The 22105-nt window shown below is 34.9% G+C and overlaps 3 protein-coding genes across 4 annotated transcripts; 1 reads left to right on the top strand and 2 right to left on the bottom strand.

Moving 5' to 3' along the window:
- Window positions 1-2245: 2245 nt before the first annotated feature.
- LOC143563475 (porphobilinogen deaminase, chloroplastic-like) lies at window positions 2246-13146 on the bottom strand. 2 transcript variants are annotated; one of them, XM_077051009.1, is made up of 5 exons: window positions 12938-13146; window positions 4489-4894; window positions 3393-3599; window positions 2634-2811; window positions 2246-2550 (listed from the first exon to the last, which is right to left on the bottom strand). In XM_077051009.1, the coding sequence occupies exons 1-5, from the start codon at window positions 13054-13056 to the stop codon at window positions 2438-2440; spliced, it is 1023 nt and encodes a 340-aa protein (XP_076907124.1). In that variant the 5' UTR covers window positions 13057-13146; the 3' UTR covers window positions 2246-2437. The 2 variants fall into 2 exon arrangements, with proteins under 2 accessions (XP_076907124.1, XP_076907122.1); XM_077051007.1 differs by lacking the exon at window positions 12938-13146 and adding an exon at window positions 5937-6251.
- On the bottom strand, window positions 11523-12281 carry LOC143563474 (uncharacterized). The gene is made up of 2 exons (XM_077051006.1): window positions 11984-12281; window positions 11523-11779 (listed from the first exon to the last, which is right to left on the bottom strand). The coding sequence occupies exons 1-2, from the start codon at window positions 12257-12259 to the stop codon at window positions 11636-11638; spliced, it is 420 nt and encodes a 139-aa protein (XP_076907121.1). The 5' UTR covers window positions 12260-12281; the 3' UTR covers window positions 11523-11635.
- Window positions 13147-16055: 2909 nt separating the features above from the next.
- LOC143563473 (uncharacterized) lies at window positions 16056-18737 on the top strand. The gene is made up of 5 exons (XM_077051005.1): window positions 16056-16475; window positions 17344-17421; window positions 17842-17941; window positions 18029-18171; window positions 18372-18737. Exons 1-5 carry the CDS (start codon window positions 16212-16214, stop codon window positions 18585-18587), a joined length of 801 nt encoding a protein of 266 aa, XP_076907120.1. The 5' UTR covers window positions 16056-16211; the 3' UTR covers window positions 18588-18737.
- The last annotated feature ends 3368 nt before the right edge of the window (window positions 18738-22105 follow it).

The raw sequence follows: 22105 nt of genomic DNA, 5'->3' as shown, positions 1-22105 counted from the left end.
TCGTTTCAGAATCTCCTTAACCACTGGAATTGGTTTAGATTTGTCCTTGATAAAAGGATGAAGATTTTGAAAGTTCTGTTGATTACAATTCTTCACAACATGACCTTGTTGACCGCATAAAAAACACGTTCGCATGTCCACATGGTGATGTTTAGAAGAAATTGGAATAGATAGTTGATAATGACTCACATTTTTAGTCATGCTCTTAGCAAACTCATCAGATAATTCAGATTTCTTTTTTAAATAAAAATCTAAATTAGAACTATTTGAAAAACTTTTTAGTGTATCTGTTCCAGTTGACTTAACAAAGTTAATCTTCTTAGCTTGTTTTAAAAATTGTTTTGCCTCAGTCAATGGATCAGACTAAACTGATGTTTTTGTTTGAGCATACACACGTTCAAGTTCTTGAATTTTTGAAGTTTCATTGACAAAAACACTCTCAATTAGCTCAGGCTTAATGATACTAATTGGAATATCTTTTTCAGTGAACATTGTGTCCATTTCTTTTAACTTAAAAACTCTAGCAGCAGATGGCTTAGAATTAGAAGGATTAATGAAACGCATTAGATCTCATCAGAAATTTTCGGTTTAACTGACTTCTTTGCCTTCATAGAGTTCACATTCTTTGAATTTTCCTTTTTCTCTTGAGGTTTGTGTGAACCATACACTGCTTCCTCAAATTCGTGAGGTTCGCACAGAATATGATTAGAACTAGGAATGTTCTTATTCTTGTGTATAATCTCTGGTTCAAACACATCCTCGATAATGACCTCGTCATTGTGTTCAACAAACACCTTTTTGCTTTGGACATGAGATTTTTGAGGAGCAACTTGGGGTTTAACAATTTCAGGTTTAACCATTTTAGGTTTCTCAGAAATCACAGATTCCTTTTGAATCAAATCTTCTTCTTTTCTTGCAAAAGGATTAATATTAGCTGCACTTTTTTGTTTGATAAATGTAGTTAAATTAAAATAATTTGAACACACAAATTAAACAAATGGGATTGTAGTAATGCAGTGTGATACATGTTTTAGGATTGATCTTGACAACTACTCAACCAACTCAGAAGAAAACTAGAGTTCACCCACAAGGCCACAACGATCCAAAGTGTGGTTAAAGTTTAGCAAATATATAGACGAAAACGTTATTGAGAGAGCGAAATGTAACCGCTTTGGTGATTCATACAAGGCGAATACTTTTTTTTTAACTTGTTAAACCCGAAACCTAACCCGAATTTACCCAACGTGTTCACCCCGAAAACCCGAACAGCCCAAATTCTTTAAGCTCAAACCCGAAGAACACCCCTAGCTCAATCTCTAAACCTTCAATTAGGCCACGATCGACCTTAAGAAATAACACACCGGCACACCATATTCACTATTTTTATTTTGCTTATATACGGCCCAATTGAAAAACCAACCTCAATCAAACATTTTGTTGACTTGCACATAAAATTACTCATATTACACAACATAATCATATTCTACTATTTTTCACAAAATGGATTGATTATTTAAAAAAAATGTATACGAAATCAGGGCGGCTTAAATTAGACAATGGATCAAAGTAGGTTTATTCGAATCATTATAACATCTGTGACTTAAAATTAATTTAAATGAATTAACACTACGGTTGTTGCAGCCCGCCTACAACACCTCACCCATTGCCACCCAAAGAAAGGACGGTTGAACCTAACGACTCATTTCAATCCGAGTTCAATTTAGAAACATCCGTTTTGACCCAAATAAATGTAACCATTTTCTGAAACAGCTTGATTCGACCTGAACTGTTTTGACCTGTGAGTCCGACCAAACCCACACGTTTTGCCAAGCTTACAACATACCCAATCTTATCACCTCCACCATCTGATAAAGCAATACATGCATTAACAACTAGAATACAATCAAATGGGTGGTTCAAGATTAGGCTAACCCACAATAACATTTTTGTCTTTTATTTTTCGGAATTTAGACCATTTATACGACAATGAAAACTGTATTATCAATCCTTAATAAACGAACCTCCAGTAAATAAAGGTAACACACATTTTTCTTTTGGCTGCCTTTCACATGTTTGATCAACACAACACATTCTACATATTTTCATATTAGCTAAATGTTTCAACTTACCCGATTGACCCGTCATGTTATTTTGTCTCGTTGACAGTTGACCCTTTTCAACTTTAGCCAAGAACTTAGACTGTACCCATTTGACCCGTTAAAGATAATATAAACGCCAACTCACAAAATTACAATCCAAACTATCTTATTATCTAATCAAAAAATCCTATCATACAAAAATTAAGCACTCTACTATTTGTATTAATTAATCGACCGATACAACAAATCAAATCCTATTATTAAATTACACGAACGATGTAAAACATCAAAACAACTCACCATAAGCTAGCCGAAAGAAACCCGCATTTGAAGACCTCTCAACTATCAAAAAAACCGGGACCCGCACGCGAGAGCAATTCCTCACCAGCATCCTTCCCCATCAGAATCATATCTTCATATGTATACAATCCTTTTCTTGAAGTTTCCAGCACTGAAACCAATATAAAAACATAAGTTATCAAGTACTATGCAAACATATACCAAGCGTTTTTAGTTATTTATTATTTTCATTACCTTTGGTTCCATCAGGGGAGGCTACCAAGCCTCTAAAGAGGCAATTGCCATCTTCATCTTTACAAGCATATCCAGCTATTGGTGTTCTGCAAGATCCATCAAGTGTTAATAGAAAAGCCCGTTCACATGCAACTGCTAATCTTGTTTCTTCATGGTTCAGCTTTGCTATGTAATTAGCCTGCAAAGTAATATAACATTTTGTCAAAAGCATTTTCAGCAAAGGTGACCGTTTTGGGATGTTTACTTATAAGTTATAAATGAGTCAGTTTGATCTCATAACTATCAAACATGTTAAAAGCGTTCAAGGTTAATCTTTAGGCAAATTGAATTTTAATAATTTATATTATGATTCACTGACCAATAAAAACCCATATTGCAAGTTTGGTCCTCAAGTCTGAGAAATTACATGTGTGCTCCCCAATATTTATAAAGCGTAACACAGATGGTCCTTGGAAAGGATGGCGTTATTTTTTCCAGTTAAGCGTGTGTGAAATGACTATAATACCCTTACAATTAAAAGAGTAATAAGTAAACTGATAAAGATTTGGATTATTAATTCATTTTGCCTTTTTCCATCAATATAACCTCTAAAATTGGTTTTTATCCAATTTGCCAATGGATTATTATCCGCCAATGAGTCATAATTTGGATTATAAAAATCCAATTTGCCTTTGAAATCAGTTTTATTTAAAATATTATAGTAATTACATTTGTTACAAACCAAAAGAGAGAGAAGAAAAGAACAAAACAACAACATACCATCGTATCATCATCACTTCGACAAGCAATTCCAATTGCACCTTGCGCAACAGCCGGGAGCATGTCTTCGATAGGAAGAACAGAAGAAACGTGTTCAGTCATATTTAACCGTTTCAGTCCTGCTAATGCTAATAATGTTGCATTAACAACACCATCATTTAGTTTCTTTAATCTAGTTTGCACATTGCCTCGAAAATTTTCGAGCACCTACAAGAGATTCAATCAGAATAATCTAATTATTTGAGAAATTATAGATAAAATGATCAAAATGACATTTTTTGTAATACAAACGGTATCAAGATAATTCCATGCCCTGTAAGTGATAGGTGCATGCATGAAACCAAAATAGCTGAACCTGGACAAAAACACACGGTTTGGTTTTATGTTTTCGACTTTTCGTAAAAACCGAATTTTCGGTTCGATTCAATCAGAATTTTCAGTTGGATGTTTCTATGATTCAATCTTATTTGCTCGTTTAACTAAATTTCAGTTTTGCATGTATCTAAACCGAAAACCGAACCGAACCATATTTATGGATTTTTGTTTTCAATTTTGAATGTTAAGTAACTTATAAGAATTTAATAGATAGCGTAACCCAATTATTTTAGCCCAAATGTACAATAATCAATTTAACATTATTTAAGCCCAAAATTGAAGACCAATTTTTTCCGGCCCAAACTTTCAAGCCCGAATGTAATCTGAACATAAATGAATTTATGGATTTTCATATTTTATCTTATGATAAGTAATTTATAAGAATTTAATAAAGAGTAATCAGCTAATTTTTAGCCCAACAGTATATTAATCAATTGATTATTAACTAACAAAAAGATTTAGACCCAAATTCATTGTTTGGGGCCAAAAATTTTATCGTCCCACAAATTTCAAGCCCAGATGATAAAACCAAAACAGAACCCAAAAAACCGAGACTAAACGGTTTTCAAAATCTCGAAATCTGAGCGGTTAACCCATTTTAGTAAATGATTAGTTTAGTATTGTTGCAACTGGTATGAAACTGATTATTCCAAAAAGATTATCTGACTTGAAATTATCAAAATGATTACAAGAAAAACTTTGTTTATACAGGAGCACTTACGGATACTGATGGATATCTATGAAGCAATTGAGACTTTCTTCTAAGTGATGCAGTACCAACAACACTTCCAGCTGGAAGATCAGCTAATGAAGTTGCATTCAATGAAATAAACGCGTCACGAACATCTTCACATGGAAGATTGCAGGGCAAAATGGTCTTTTCAGGGAGATAAGTAGGAACATCTTTCATTGAATGAACAGCAATATCGATTTCACTGTTTAAAAGAGCCTCGTCTATTTCTTTAGTGAACAAACCCTTGCCACCAATATCTGCAAGTGGCTGGCTTAATATTTTATCGCCCGTTGTTTTAATTATCACGATTTCAATCGCGCCTTCTTCTGCTAACTCGCTGCTTGAGGCCATGAGTTTATCGCGTGTCTCGTAAGCTTGCGCGAGAGCTAATGGACTGTTGTACACAAGAAATGTACACTGATTAAAATGAGAGATAGTAAATGAGCATTTGTGTTCATTCATTTAACTTTAGCCAAACACATGAACAGACACGTGCACTTAAACAAACGGATTTTTACAGTTTATGCTTGCATGTTAAGAAAATGAGCACGTTCGTGTTTGTTTATGTTCTCGCTTGTTAATGTCCTAAAAGAATGGTTCACGCACATAAACGTATACAAATGTGCATAAATGAACCTAACCGAGTTAAAGAGTAACTGTAGGTATCCAACTTAGAATCTATAATACCATCATTATTACGTTGAATATTTCAAATTTAAACAAACATATAAAAAAATCAAACTTATTTCAAATTGATAATGATAATCAAGTAATTTTAAACGAATATATAAACAAACATAAACAAACGAACAAACATAAATGAAAGTAATGAACGAACAAAAACAAAGGTTCACGAACTTGTTTATTAGATGAAAGAACATAAACAATTAAACAAACCTATGATCGAAGCAATTCATCAATGTACTATCACTAACATTCTAATTAGCCCTAACTACAAATCATAACAGAAAAACATACCGGTAACTTATAACATCATTCATCAACAATCACTCAATCAAAACCTAAAAACCTACGCAGTCAATATCAGTGCTATAGCAGTTATCAGAACTCTAGCAGAATATCAGTCAAAATATCGCGATATTGACCGATATATCACCAATATTTCCAATATCAGTTTTTTAACTCTTAAATATTAATTGTCAATGCAGTGTTTAATATCAGTTTTTTAAGTCTTAATCAGTAGTTCCTACTTGCTACAATTGTTAGTGTTTTGTAAGTTGTAAGCAAAAGGTTAATTTGTTAACGATAGGAGAGTATACCGAATTATTAATGTTAAATTGCTATATATATAATTCTGCGTGATATTAAAATTACCGATATCTCAAATATCAGTCCAGATATTTTTCCGCAATAACTGCATAGCTAAAAACAAAAAACAAATAACGTAAAACAACAATTATCAGGAACACTACTACCTCCCGCGGGTGCAAATTCTAACAAGAGCGACTTTTTTCTCAACGGCGGCGACGGAGGCTCTAACAACGGCGAGGTTGCGGCGGCGTTGGCAGAGGACCGGCCGAGAGTTGAGAGTGAATGCATTGTTGGCGGATAGGAGAGATCTGGAGGTGAAATTGGAAGAAATTAGGGTTTGATTTAATGATATCTCCATGTTATTATTATTAGGGAGAATGAATGAGACGGTGAAGAAGAAGGAGGAGATAATAATATTATTTGGGGTGATCGGGTTATCCGCCACGTCAGCGGGTTCCCGTTCGTAGAGGATGGCATTATTATTTTGTGAAAGTTGACGCCTCTGCAGTTGGATTGGTTGAAGGTGGGTTTGTTTTATTCAAGTCATAGATTTTGGGTGTTTTTAAGTTGATTACTGATTAGAACTAATTTAAGTGATAAATTTTGGACAAAGTTATAATATATTACGAGGTTTTCTTCAATGTTTAATAACTTTTAGGTTTGATAGTTGAAATAAAACGACAAAAAGAAAAACCACACACATAAAAGTACACTCAAGACCATCGTCAATAACAGAGTTGTATAAGTATAAAACTAATGTGGAAGCGCCACATGCACAACATGTACACGCGAACCACTGCGATAGCCACGCAAATGAGACAATGGCACTGAAAAGTGAGCCGCGCACAAAATGGGATCCACAATCTCCAAGATGATGGTTGCAGTAGGGACAAACTGGATATTTCCGTGATGTGTGGCCCAATAAACATTTCATACATCCGGCTATAAATTCAAGACTCCATCAAACGGTAAAGGCATTTCGATCTCACTCTCTCTCTCTTTGTTTATACTTACAACTTGTCATAACGATTTTCATACGGATGATGGTCACAATCCACATGAACACCCCCCCCCCCCCCCTTCATTCCAATAAAGAGGCTAGCAATGTTGTTAGTTTTGCAAATCACCACACATTCACTATCGGGTTCATAATTCTCGGTTAGCCACGCCCTTATTGAAATACCTGTTTTGACTACGCTCGAACTTGTGTTTCTTCATTAGCGTCATCTGTTGAACCCGCTTACTCTTTGAGTATCAAAAAAAGGTTTTTGGTTTTGGGAGTAAGAGTTTGTTGAATTTCTTTATTTATACTTACAAAGTTAGTGTTATCATTCCTCTAGTTATTCTTGAATTTGTCTCCTTAATCACACCTCATGTATCAACCAATACAATAACTCATCATGGCTTTGTTTTACCTTAAGGGTTACTCGTCAAGACAAAACACATTTAGGTAAGAGAAAAAAAAGTTTTCACCATCTTATGAGGAGGGGGCTTTGTTATGCCCCTTAAACAATGTGAGACTTACAACTAGCGTGTGCTATACATTTTCACAAAGCACGTATCATGCTTCTTGTTGAAATATCTCCTTCATCTGTATGAATATCTCGTATCGTACTTACTATGGGACTTACAACTATCTTATGTGTTCAAAATTATCCAAAGACTATTATGTCGGGGGATTTTTAACATGTTTTAAATAAATCATTTGCAATGGAAGTTAGTTTTGACATGTTATTTTAAAATTTTCAACTAAACCAACAAAGGATCCAAATGTGAGTTACTTGAAACTTAATTAAAAACGCACATAGGGGATTCAACTTATCAACCTTTCGCTCTCCTTGTGGTGCGCGCATATAATGTATATGTGTGTGAACCTTCGGGTGGGCAAAAGTGAAATTGCACTAATTTTGACATTATTTTACTGATCTCGTGAAAATAACGTTAAAAGTGGCGGAAGGCTAATCAGGCATCATGTGGTGGCGTTGATAGCCGAAAGACAAGGGTACATGCACCAATCGGCGGTGTCCCGATGGGTGAGTGTTATGTGCCTTATATCCAAGGCTTCATGCAAAACTACTATCGAGTCTGGGGTCTCACCGGAAGCAGTCTCTCTATTCTTAAAGGATAAAGGTAATGTTGTCTAGATCTTACTCTCCTTAGACCATATCATAGCTTTGTTATTGGTGGGATATACTGAGTACGACGACGACGACGATGATGATGATGATGATGATGATGATGAACAAGTACCTAAATATATCTTGTCCGAAATGTATCCTCACCAAGCAAGTAATCTTCAAGAGATGTTAGAATCTACAACCTACGAAATATCAAGAATAACAACTACAAGAAGAAACTATCTTTTTGTTGCTAGATATAAGCAAGTAAATAAACACACCTAAATCCAAAACAAACCACCTCATTAACTAGATGTATGTGTATGTGCTCTGTGTTTAAATCTTAGAACCAATCTCAAACATCATCTTGTGAGCTCACGGTCGAAGGTTTCTTCATATCACCACCAAAGGGTTTATATCTTCTGATCCAAACACATAAAAAATCAAAGCCATAGAAAGCTTCATATATATGTTTAGAAAATTAAAATAAAACAAAAGTCCATTTGCATTATAAAACTCATTTGGTTGGTGGATCAGTTTTTAATGAGACTACCCATTAATTTTAAAAATCCTTTCAAAATATATAAAATATCATGTTCTACTCCATGAAAGTAAGTTCTTACTTCATAGAATGCAAATCATTAACTTGCTTAGAATCATAAGTATACATACACATTTATACCTTTACATTAATATGTATTTTATGTAAGTCCATGAAACATATATTACTATCAAAGATTCTTTCAATTATCACTTTGTTCAATAATAAATATTTGACACTATCGAGTTGTGTATGTTTAAACGTCTACTTGGTGTGTGACCTTTTGGGATCATATATCAATGGCAACACTATCATATGTTGTGTGTTGGGCATATATTACTATCAAAGATGGTCGGTTACTCTATTACTCGTGATATTTGGTTCTTCAAAAAATAGTCAGACCGTATTTTTAGGATTGTGAAAAATGTGTAGTTAGATGTGCAGGTTCATTCTTAATTTTCTATATGGATTCTTTCTTATTTTCTTTGGTCATAAATCCAATTGATTCTTTCTTATCTTTACATTTGACTCTTTAAAACATAAATTTCCTGTTATGTTTTTTTTTCTTTTTAGGAAGGTAGTGTCATAGTTTTTGCACTGATTTCATGGTTCAAATGAAAAATGGATATATTTTTTTTCAAAAGTTAGACAAATAGTAGCAATTTAAAACATTCAAAATTGTATCATCTTACATATTAAGCAAGAAGTGTTTTTAAGCGTACCCTTCTCCATACTATTTTACTAGTTGCAAGTTGCAACCCAACCCCCCCCCCCCCCCCCCACCACCACCACCACCACCACCACCACCACCACCACACACACACAATTCAAATCAATTATATATTAAATAAAAATTATTACTTTTTTTTTGCCTTTTATTAATAATAATAATAACATTTTTATTTTTAATATTATCAATATTAGACCTATGCTAATATTATTATCAATATTCACACACATAAAGTCATTCTAATACATACCCGAAACCTGTTGGTTCTAGTTGTACGTTGTCCACCCTTACAAATGTGATACGGGTTCAAATCATTGCAAATACAAAGTAATTAGGTGATGGGGTGATCGAAATTCATTGTAGAGTTGTCACTCCAACGTATGGGTGGCTGGATTCAACGCACACGAGTGTCGGCATTATTCAAAGTGTCCTTGATAAGTTTTTTTTAATATCATTTTGTTATGGTGAGTAGCTGGTGTTCTTGCCAATGAAGTTGTGAAAGTCATATGGTTGGATCGCAATTAAAGGTGTGATTTTGCTATAATATATCATTTTAATACACAAAAAATAAACGAACTTTTAATAAAATAATCAAGCAATAAAAATATTAAAATAAACAATAAAATATAAAAAGACCGGAAAAAATAGAAACTTAACAGTTATTTGATATTTCGAGGAAATTACAAAATTTTATAAAAAATGACTAATATGTCAATTGAAAATGTTAACGGAAATAAAAGTTTGGGGGATACGTTTATCAATGGAGTACTTCTAGTCTAACCCTAAGCAAATTGTCTTTTTCTAACATATGAATTATGCAATGTCACTTTATGATTCAAAATGAAAATTTCAAAACTTTCAAATTACAGCAAACAATGATGATGTGGATGAGGCTGAAATTGATGTAGATGGTGTGTTAAAAGATGGATTTGAAGATGAAACTCAAATAGATAGAGAAAACATCATATGAAATCGCATATTGTAGCTAGCATTTGTTGTTGAAAATGAATCTTGTTTTAGTTAAAATTGGTTTCTTTCTCATGTCTATCAAAGATAGTAACGAGATGTCTAACATTTATCATCATACAGAAATCTCAAAAGAATAAAGACGTACAATTAACGAGCAATGATCTCCTTGGTTAGAGCCATGTGGTTATCACAAGTATTATTTATTAAACTTTCTTTACTAACCATCATTTTGAATTTACAAATCTTGTTATAAAGGTATTTTTGCAACTCGACCAAGAAATTGGAACAATAAATCCACAAGCTCATCAATAGCCTCATATATATGCACTTGATAAATGAACAGTTAACACATAGAGGTGAACAAATCGAGTATTTCTAATGCCCAATTCCTAGTATGAAAAACTGGGTTCGAGTATGCTCAGATATTGAGAGAGAAACCAACCCCTGTATACCCGGGGTAAGGTATGATCGAGTTCCGGTATAGACGGGTATTAAAACCGGGTATGAATACCCGGTTTGAATTAGTAATTACAATAACCAGTATATTACAATACCATAAATATAAATTTGCTTTAAAAAATAAATTTGCTTTGATTGTAAAATAAATAATATATATTACAATAACCATAAATTCACTCAAATACAAATTATTTACTTTATAATATGCATTTAGAAAAAAGAAAAATAAAGTTGTATATCAAAGTTGTAAAGTAAACAATAGAATATACTTCAAAATTTAGTTATTCTAGCTGGTATTTAAAAGACCAATATCGGGGAAAAGGGTATGACTTGTTCCGAGTATTAAACGGGTACAAATCGTGTATGGTATTGATCCTAGGTATTGAGATCAAAATGCATACATCCTACAAGTAGGGTCGGTTCTGGTCAGGAGTACTGAATGCTCGAGCATAAAAATAACCGGTTCCAAGTTTTTTTTATTGGGTCCGGTTTCAGGTAATGTTTTTGTGCACCTCTACTTGTGAAATAAGAGATTTTCAATGTATTTGTATAACTTAGGGTGCTTGTTTTTTTACCAATCACAACACACGTTTAGCTTAGATTTGTATGTGCCAAACTTTTTTCAAACAATGGGGTTGTTCATAAATGTTAACTCAATTGTAGATTATCATGTTACCTTCACCATCTAGGTTTTCGCCACTGCCTCGTGAAACATATTGGCCACAACTATCATCTATTAGAGAATTGTGATCCTCGCTCAACAAAGCTATGAAATGGAATTGAATTTAACGCCCTCATATGTACAGCCTATGACCAAAACCACGCCTCGGATGCCACAACTAGCTTTTCATAATTCTTACAAGTCATTTTCTATTTCGATTAAGTTCCCAGTTGCTGGTTTTATCATATGTTGGCATGTGTATAACATGAAATAAAAATCTTCTACTACTATGATTACATAACTATATGTTAATGTAATTTGACTTCAGTTACAAGATTATGTTGAATGAAGCATAATATTAGATTATTCGTTTGAAACATAACGAGTTACCTTCCTGAAATCTCAGCTTCGCGTTTGGGCCGGTTGCGAGTCCTCTGCTGACTTGGAGGCTCTTCATAGGCTGGAGTAACTTCTTCGTCTTCGTCTTCTTCTTCTTCCTCCGCTTCTAATATTGATTGATTAACTTCTAGCTGTTTCCGTTTACAACAACATTAGAAACAGAATCATTATCATTCAATTGGATACATATCATAAACCTGTATTATCTATATTACTTCTAACTGCAAATTAATATATACACACACACATTAAATATGTACAAGAATTAAAATAAAAAATGGGTTGACTATTAAAATAGGTGTAACTAAAGCTTGCATTATTGTTATTATTATTACCTCTTGGTAGAATTGTCGGTCGAGTTTATCTGAAATCTGGATGGAAGTGAAGACTGTAACAGCGAGAAGAGAGAGTGGAAAGAGGAACGCGAAGAGGTAAGTGTTGGTGCCTGGTGGGCCCGCTCTGGTGGCTACCAACCGTCTCCGGCCAAACCTACATGAAGATTGTTTACGAGGAGTAACAGACAACGACAACGGCGACGGAGATGAATCATAATAATCATAATAATCAAGACCCAGGAAGAGGAAATTAGAGGGTGTTGTGAGACTCGCCATCAACGTTATCTAATATCCACACTGAATGGAATGGATGGTAGAACTAATCAATCAATTAGTATTTTATATCAATCAATATTGCATAACCACCCCCACAATATAAGGAAGTGTAAAGAGATGTTAATCATGTCGGGTTGATGGGTTGACGGTTTGAAATCTGCAACTAGAACCCGATATACAAACCTATCATCGAACAGTTCACGGATGCATATAACAGCAACAACTGAAGTAATTCATCAATGTACTATCACTAACATTCTAATTAGCCCTAACTACAAATCATAACAGAAAAATCTGCCAGTAACTCATAACATCATTCATCAACAATCACTCAATCAAAACCTAAAACCTATGCAGCCAATATCAGTGCTATAGCAGTTATCTGACCTCTAGCAAAATATCGGTCAGATTATAGCGATGTTGACCGACGGATATTTATCACCGGATATCAGTTTTTTAAGTCTTAATCAGTAGTTCCTACTTGCTACAACTGTTAGTGTTTTGTAAGTTGCAAAAAGTTAATTTGTTAACGATAGGAGATTATACCGAATTATTAGTGTTAAATTGCTAAATTCTACATGATATTATAATTACTGATATTCATTTTTACGCATTAACTGCATAGCTAAATACTAAAAACAAATAACATAAAACAGCAATTATCAGTAACACTACTACCTTCCGCAGGTACCAATTCTAACAAGAGCGAGTTTTTTCTCAACGACGGAGGCTCTAACAACGGCGAGTTTACGGCGGGCGTTGGCAGAGAACCGGCGGAGAGTTGAGATTGAATGCATTGTTGGCGGATAGGAGAGATCTGGAGGTGAAATTGGAAGAAATTAGGGTTTGATTTAATGATATCTCCATGTTATTGTTATTATTAGGGAGAATGAATGAGATGAAGGAGGAGGAGATAATAATAATAATAATAATAATAATAATCTATCTATTTCAAAATCTTTTTAAATTGCCACATGACTACCGTGAAAAGAAACGAGCAATGAAATACTAAAAAAAATTAAAATGTCATGTGAAATATTTTTAATGAAAAGAAAAAAATAAAAAAAATTACCAAAATATTACGTGGCAATTTAAATATATTTGATGAAAAGTATTTTTATGAAAAAAAAATAATAAAAAATTGTCAAAATGCAATATGACAATTTAAAAATATTTGATGAAATGTGTCTAAGACAGAGTACCTTTGTCAAAAAAACAACATGGTTTCGATTTTAGGCAAATAGTTGAAGATTTAATTAAGTATACAACGATGCGTATTGTAGTCGCCTGTGGCATTTCTTTTAATTCGTTGCATGCATTTTACATTATTAAAGAATAATAATACGTAAACTAATTTCCAGCATTTGATGTCAAATATTATGTTTTTTCTTCAAGCATTGATCTTTGGAGGTTCATATGGTCTACCGGCTTTTTCGACATTCTGTTCTCGGGCTCAGGCTGTCATGTGTTGGAATTAAGGAGATATTTATTAAAGTTAGTATTTATTATTGTTGTTGTTGTTATTATTATTTTGTTTCTAAATAGTGTTTTTAAAAATAAAATGAGTATTTATTTATTAATTTAATTTTTTACAAGTTATTTGTTGAAAACATATTTTAAGAGTTTAGGTCCTTTTTTACATGGTTTTTTTGTTTTTTTTTTTGTTAATTTTTCATATTTAGTTTCGATATGGAATAATCAAAGTATTAGACAATTTTAAGATTTAGTCCCCATGAAAGCTTACCAATAGAAAATTTTAAAGTTTTGTAACGTTTGTTAACTACTACAAAACACTAATGTCTATTACGTGTATGCTATTGATAATTTTATTATATAAAAAAAATGTTTGTAATTGCTTATATTATCATTTTTTATTGTTTTTGTTTTATTATTATCTTGTGTACTACATGTGTTTTTGTTTTATTTTTTTTATTATATACTTTTTACTAACCCGTGTATCATAATATTATTATTTGGGGTGATCGGGTTATCTGTCAGCAGGTTCCCATTTAACCAGCGGGACTTGCCCCAATGGCCAGGAACATGATGGTTGACCCCGATGTCCCGGGTTCGAATCCTGATTCCACCCAGATTTTACCAGAGCATTAAAACATGTCGTGCCTTCGGGCGAGGTGAGCCAACAGGGTTTTACCGGGAACATCAAGCCAAACTCGGATGCCAGCGTGGATCCCGATCATGTCAACATAGTTGGCTTGAGTGAGGTGGTGAGGCGCGACACATTCGTACAGTGAGATAACTTAACTGTAAAAGTCATCATTCGAAAAAAAAAATCAGGTTCTCATTCGTAGAGGATGGCATTATTATTTTGTGAAAGTTGACACCTCTGCAGTTGGATTGGTTGAAGGTGGGTTTTATTCAAGTTGTAGATTTGGTTTTTTTAGAGTAATTGTGTAATAAATTTTGGAAAAAGTTATATATATTATAAGATTTTAAGTTTAAGAACTTTTAGGTTTGGTAGTTGAAGGGAGATGATCTTGGATTTTGATGTGATTCAGGCGTGAATTTAAATGGTCAAAAATACAATAGGTACACTTAAGACCACCGTTAGTACTAGAGTTTTACAAAAATAAAAAACCAATGTGAGAGTGTCACCAGCACAACATGTACACATGAAACCATTGTGATAGCCACGCAAATGAGACAACGGTACTAAACACTGAGACAACGATATTGAACAGTGAGCCACGCGCAAAATGAGACAACGGTACTGAACATTGAGCCACGCGCAAAATTGCATCCATGATGATGGTTGCAGAGGGGACAAGCTGGATATTCCCGTGACACGTGGCTCAATGAACATTTCATACCTCCGACTATACATTCAAGACTCCATCAAACGGTAAAGACATTCTCTCTCTCTCTCTCTTACAACTTACCATATTTATTCTCATGACAGATGATGATGATTACAGTAACCCCCCCCCCCCCCCCCCCCCGCTTTTCCAATAAAGAGGCAAACAACGTTGTTAGTTTTGCAAATCACAACACATTAACTCTCGAATTCATAATTTTCTGTTAGCCACACTCTATGAAAATACATGTATTGACTGCGATTGAACTCGTGTTTCTTCATTGACGTCATCCATGAGACTTGAACCCACTTACTCTTTGAGTATCAGAAAAGAGTTTTTCTATTTTGGGAGTAAGAGTTTGTTAAATTCCTTTATTTATATTTAAAAAATTGCCGTTATCATTCTTGAATTTGTCTCTTCTAATAAGTAATCACACTTCCAGTATCAACCAATTCAAGAACTCATCATGGGCTCATGGCTTTTTTTTCACCAGGCAGATTACTTGGCCAGACAAAACGCATCTAGGTAAAAAAAAGTTTTCATCACCTTATAAGGAAAGCTTTGTTATGCCCCTCAAACAATGTGACTGAGACTTACAACTAGCGAGTGCTTACAGTTTCACAAGGCTTGTATTGTGCTTCTTGTTGGAGTATCTCCTTCAACTGTATGAACATCTCGTATTATGCTTATTGTGGGACTTACAATAGTTTTGTGTGTTCAAATTATTCAAAGACTATTATGTCGGGTTTTTAACATGTCTTAAATAAAATCATTTGCAATGAAAGCTAGTTTGAACATGTTATTATAAAACTTTCAAACAAACCAACTGAGGATCCAATTGAAACTTAATTAAAAATACACATGGGATAAAAAGCAAAAACCGATACCGATTATGCAAGCAGTCGACACAAGATTAGATTGGTCGTCTATAATATGTATACTCAAAATATCTTAACCTATAAAATATCTTGTAGTCGTAACAGAACAAGAGTACAAGGCCGTTGCTTTCAAAACATTACCCGCCACAAAAACACTGACCCCACACACCACAAAACTCATACCCAATAACCAACCACTCATCAATCACCAGTCAGACACAAACACACACACACACTTCTTCTTATTCTTCTTCACTGAATATGTTGCCGTCGGTGTCCACCTCCGTCGGCCGGCCGCTTCCGATCATACTCGCACCAACCGCCTCCCGTCCCCGACGCTTTTCCGCCTCAATCGCTTCCCTCGCCTCTCCGTCACCACCGCCGCCCCAACCAAAGTCAAAGGCAAATCCAAATCCACCTTCCTCAACAACGCCTGATATCGCCTTTAATTACACGCTTGCTAGCCCGAACGGAACCAATCCGGCTTTGCAGATTGTCAAATCCACCGAATTGGAAATTGAAAAGGTTTGTTTGTTTGTTTGTTTTTCATTTTGTCATAAACCCATCGGGTATCTATTGGGTTCGGGTATGTTACACTTATATATAATATACACTTAAAATAAATTAGGTATATTAAATACCGTACAATTAAAAATAAATCAGGTTGGTACTTGGTAGTAACTAGGAATATAATCGGGTATATTATATATTGCATACACTTAAAAAAAACATGTCGGGTATATAATCAGGTAAACCAGTATATGTTATTAGGCCAGGTAAACGGGTATATCATCAAATCCCTTGCCCGTTCCCAGGGCCGGCTCCGAAAAGACGAAATTTTTTTTGGGCCAAAGACGAACTTTTTTTTGGGCCTTAAGTAAAAGAAACATTTTGTTGGGTTTAAACAATTTAATTATAAATAGGCTTATTTGATTATGATTAAAGTTGTGTAAAAAACTTTTGTATAAAAATAAGCTTAAAATTGTCTCAAACAAGACTAGAATCAACCTTTTGGTTAGATGTCATACCCCTTTACCATTAGACCAAGCTAGTGGTTATGTAATTGTGTTGAAACATTGATTATACACATGTTTTTGATAAAAATACATATAATTTTTTTTTGAAAAAAAAAATTTCGGGCCTAGCGGGGCGTCGGGCCTGTGGCCATCGACTACCCTGCCATGCCTCAAAGACGGCCCTGCCCGTTCCATGCTCGTGGAAAATTTCAAAAGTAATCTCATACCTGAACCCCAAACCCGTCCCAAATGTTTCGGGCTTGGGTTTCATTGCAATCTCTTAATGGTGTTTTATTTTGGTACAGTTAGCTTAGTTTTTATGAAATTTTTTCATAGCTTGTTGTAATTATGTTTTTTTTTGTTTTGCTACGGAGCAGGTGATCTTCGATTTTCGGTTTTTGGCACTTCTAGCTGTTGGAGGTTCATTAGCAGGCTCCTTATTGTGCTTCCTAAATGTAATCCTACTTAATCTCATTTGTATGATTATGAGTGTGCATGAAACTGAACAAACTGAACCGAAACAAAAACCGTTGGTTTGGTTTTATGTTAATATTACGGTTCGGTTTTGGTTTGCATGTAATAAATACCTTAACCATACGGTTTTTAAAACCAAAGTTTAGGTTTTTGGTTTGGTTTTAGCCCAAAACCCACCGAAACCGAACTGTACACACCGCTAAATTTTGCATCAAACCTATAAAAAAACAGAAACCGAACAGATTTTAAAAATTCAAAAACCAAAGTTTCAGTTTTTTGGTTCGGTTTTAGCCCAAACTGAACCGTGCACACCCCTATATTTTGCATCAAGATTCATGTGCAAAGCTGCAATTTAGTTTTATGATTACATGATATTAATGTTACTGTAGATTTAATTACAGGGATGTGTTTATATAGTTGATGCATATAAAGTCTACTGGACTAATTGTTCAAAAGGTGTTCATACAGGAAAGATGGTACTTAGATTAGTTGAAGCCATTGGTAAGTTTTTCAAAACTTTAGCTTGTTATATCTTTTGCTTCATTCAAACTATGAATCCTTAAATTTTCAGAAACTCGAGTGATGCAGATGTTTACCTTGCTGGGACCGTGATGCTGATATTTGCAATGGGGTTGTACGGATTATTCATCAGCAATTCGACTTCTAATGTAGCGCCATCGGATGATCGCGCCCTTAAGAACTCTACTTTTTTTGGGATGTTTGCTATGAGAGTAAGTTTTCTATATTACGCACATGCTTACTATAAAGAGAGGTCAACTGTTTATAATTATGACACGACATGTTAACATGACATGACTGGTAGATAAATGTGTACATGTTCGTGTTAGTGGTTAAGTGAATGACATGTTTAGTTAACTAAACGTCACATGACGCATTTTGTCAGCTCTAAATATAATATTATAATTTGTAGGAGAGACCTAAATGGATGAAGATCAGCTCACTTGATGAACTGAAGACAAAAGTTGGACATGTAATTGTGATGATTCTTTTGGTAAAGATGTTTGAGAGGAGCAAAATGGTGACCATAGCAACTGGTTTGGATCTATTAAGTTATTCTGTATGTATATTTCTGTCATCTGCCTCATTGTACATTCTTCATAATCTTCATAAAGATGACCATAAATAACTAATTTTGTATAAATGTCGGAGGAAGAAGATATGTATATACAACGATACGATAACTGTTATTCGAGGGGTGGTTCTTGGTGTTTGATATATTATTTTTTTTTCCAATTTTGGAACGATATGTTTTAACCCGAGTATGTTTAAATCGTAACCTGTTTTGACCCAAATCAAACTGATATATATATATAATTTTTTTCAAACAGTTTGTTTTGACGGATTAACTTGATCCAGCCCACGGCCAAGGACAGTAATGCTTTAGTTTAATCTAAACCTAGATCAATGTTAGTGTGACACCATCTATGGTCTATGTTTATTGCACAACCACCTAGAATCAGTAAAGACAAACAAAAATATGGGTTTTTTTATTTATTCGTATTAACCTATTTTGTTACATTACTTTTCTAGGTTTTTTAGTTTATATCAATAATTCACAACGTTTTACTCGCATTTCCCGTACTTTATAAAGCCTATTTTTCGGTTGAACGATGATAATAACAAATAATCAAAATACTACTTTAATAGAAAAAGTATTAAAAGCATCAATAAGAAATGCAAAATTACTTCAAGCCCTTGGCGAGCAACAAGAAACGATGTTTAACGTCATTTGATGCAAAATGTGGGGGGGGGGGGGGGGGTGCCCACTACACAACAAGATCTTATAGTAAAAGTCAATAAGACATTAATGTTTTGCTAAGTTACTATATACTCTAGTCTACGATCTTGAAAATAATATATATATATATGATCGTCTCTGATTTCCCATCGCTCTTCACTTATAAACTAAACAATACATGAGGTAAAGCTATTAATTAAAATAAAGAGGTGCGGTGTTAAAAATATTTGAGGTACAGTGTCAAAATTTCATCATAACCCATCTAGGACTCAAAAAAAAAACCCTAAGAGTGTGGACGGCCTCATCGGAGCCTCCTATGTCTGCCCTTAATTACACGTATCGACATACATACACTTACAATAAATTCTCACCGTTTAACAACTTGGTGGTCAATACATGTTTTTTAGGTGCCGTTTTTTAAAAGATTAGACATCGGATCACCATCTAATGAGTTTTCTGACCCACCCCTTTGTGATATGGTTGTATAAGAGGGTGTTTGAGTGAGTTTTTAAAACTTGCTTACTGCACTATCTAATTATGTAAGCCTCTTTTAATCCTCTTTGCCTTCTTTTGTTTGTAGTTACCAACCATGAATATCCAACGTATCGCCGAAATACGCGACGGCACAAATGGGTCACCGCTCGAGGTCAGAATTGTTCGAAAATGGCAACCTTTTAAACGCACTGAGACAGCTTCCTATTAGTTGATAGTAAGATAAGCACTCTTTATATCACCGGCCATAATTGCTTCTTCATTATATTATAAATAACAACGGACACGTTTTTAGGGAGACGCAATAGAGGTAGTTACAGCCGCTAAAAACACGCAAGAGCTTACCAAGTGTCTACATGTAAACCACTGCTACTCCATTCAGAATTATATATGCACTCGAAAACGATATACGATGCGCACCGTTGACCGCAACGCATCCATCATCTTAGCAAACTACACCCAGGCAATTCCAATAGAGGGAGAAAACATACCTCTCTACCACTTCAACTTCCTACCGTATGACGAGCTGACAACCCGTGTAGACAAGAAAGACCTATTTACAGGTACTTATAATCAGCCAACTGCATCACCGTATTTTTTCCCACAAAACTATCATCGTATCTACAAACCACATACACTGTTGTATTAATAATGAACAACTACTGTCGATGTTATTGTCATATGCATACTAAAGTAACATTTAAACATCATATTACATTGGTTGCCTTGTGGCTGTTCGTCATTCTGATGAGACTGAAGAAAAAATGAAGGCTTAGCTAGAGCTGAAAAACGGCAGGTACTAACATTAACCTTCACAAAAACATGTTACTGATTCCTTAAATACTACAAACCCTCACCACTCACCATACTTTCTTGTGCAAAACAGCAACGACTCAGTGCGTGTGACTTTATGGCCTGAAATACGCAAAACCTTCACCTCAACAAAAGTGCAGCAATTCATAGGCTACGCACTCAACCCAGCGATGCAACTCAGCTCAACCCCAGCAACCTGCATATTTGTTAATCTGAATATCCCAGAACTGCCACAACTAATCAACAGGTATATATATGTTACATGTTTATTCACAGCATCCATAGCTCTCACAACAATGAACTAACTTATTTCTTTCTTTTATGGCATACTCAGATACAAAGAGCTAAACTACCCAGCCCCTACGATGCCTGCTGCCCAAACACAAAATGCACAGGAGCCAGATGTGACAATAACCACAGCCATGGATCTATTCAACAAAAAAACGACGGTATGTCAACATCATTAACTTAAATGCAAATACACCACTCACTACATATCTATTGTCACACAGCGCAAGCAATTCTACTGTGACGCAACCATAACGGACATCATTGCTGGTGAAAATAAAGCTTGGTACTTCACCTCGTGTAACCAGTGTACGGGTAGAGCCTTCAAAACAGAGGCAACAACCTCAGACAAGGGCAAGGGTACAACAGAGACAAATGATTTTTACAAGTGCTTCTACCACCCTGTTGTGACAGACGTTATACCAAGGTTAACATGTCATAGAAAAACAACTAACCATCATACATATTAACATCTACACTTCATCACATACAACTACAGGTACCGCGTGTCGGCAACCCTCGAGGATCATACAGGAAAAACAACCGCAACGTTCTTTGACGAAGCAATGGCTAAATTGGTTGGCGAAAGTTGCGAAGATCTCATCAAGCGACATGGATACCCTGACCCAGATGATTGTCCAGAATCATTCAGAAAACTAATAGGAACCCGAAAACGATTCGGAATTCAGCAACACCGTGACACCAACCGACAATCAAACACCTGCATTGTCACACGCATCTCAGAACCAACCACAACGACTACCAACATGGAAACACCAACATCACAGTTGCCACCAACAACTCCCGCCAAAGACTCAAAAAAGAGACCTCACCAACAAATCACAGGTATCCATGTCACAACACATTTATATAATTTGTTTCCTATTTATATCAAACACCATGGATAAGCATACGCCAAAATATGCAGGCCATGACTCGCCTCCACCAGAGGGAAACAACGAGTAATATCGCTGAACGCAACTCATTTTTTTCGGGTAACCGAAGGTAAGCAAAAAAACTATATTTGGCTACCAACAACTCTGAGGACCACCACCACCTAACACTAATAACACCTTATATTGCAGAAGTGATTCACTTACCAAATAGCAACTAACATCACCTACAAATCACCCGCTCTGTGGCTGCAATTTCTGAACATAATAGTCTTCGCACCAGTAGTGGTCAGCGATCGTTAGCAGCCACCATCTAAATAGTTAGTTTTTGTAATATGAATGTCGGGATGATGCTAAAAACTGTTGCTCCTATGCTACTTTCAGTATTAATGTAAATAACCACCTACATATTTTGTAATG

This window comes from Bidens hawaiensis, unplaced genomic scaffold (assembly GCF_021521415.1).
Source record: "Bidens hawaiensis isolate Kalapana, Puna unplaced genomic scaffold, B.hawaiensis_p1.1 tig00021493_1, whole genome shotgun sequence".
Lineage (NCBI taxonomy): Eukaryota > Viridiplantae > Streptophyta > Magnoliopsida > Asterales > Asteraceae > Bidens > Bidens hawaiensis.
Note: the sequence above shows the minus strand (reverse complement) of the source record. Positions and strands in the feature narration are given on the sequence as shown.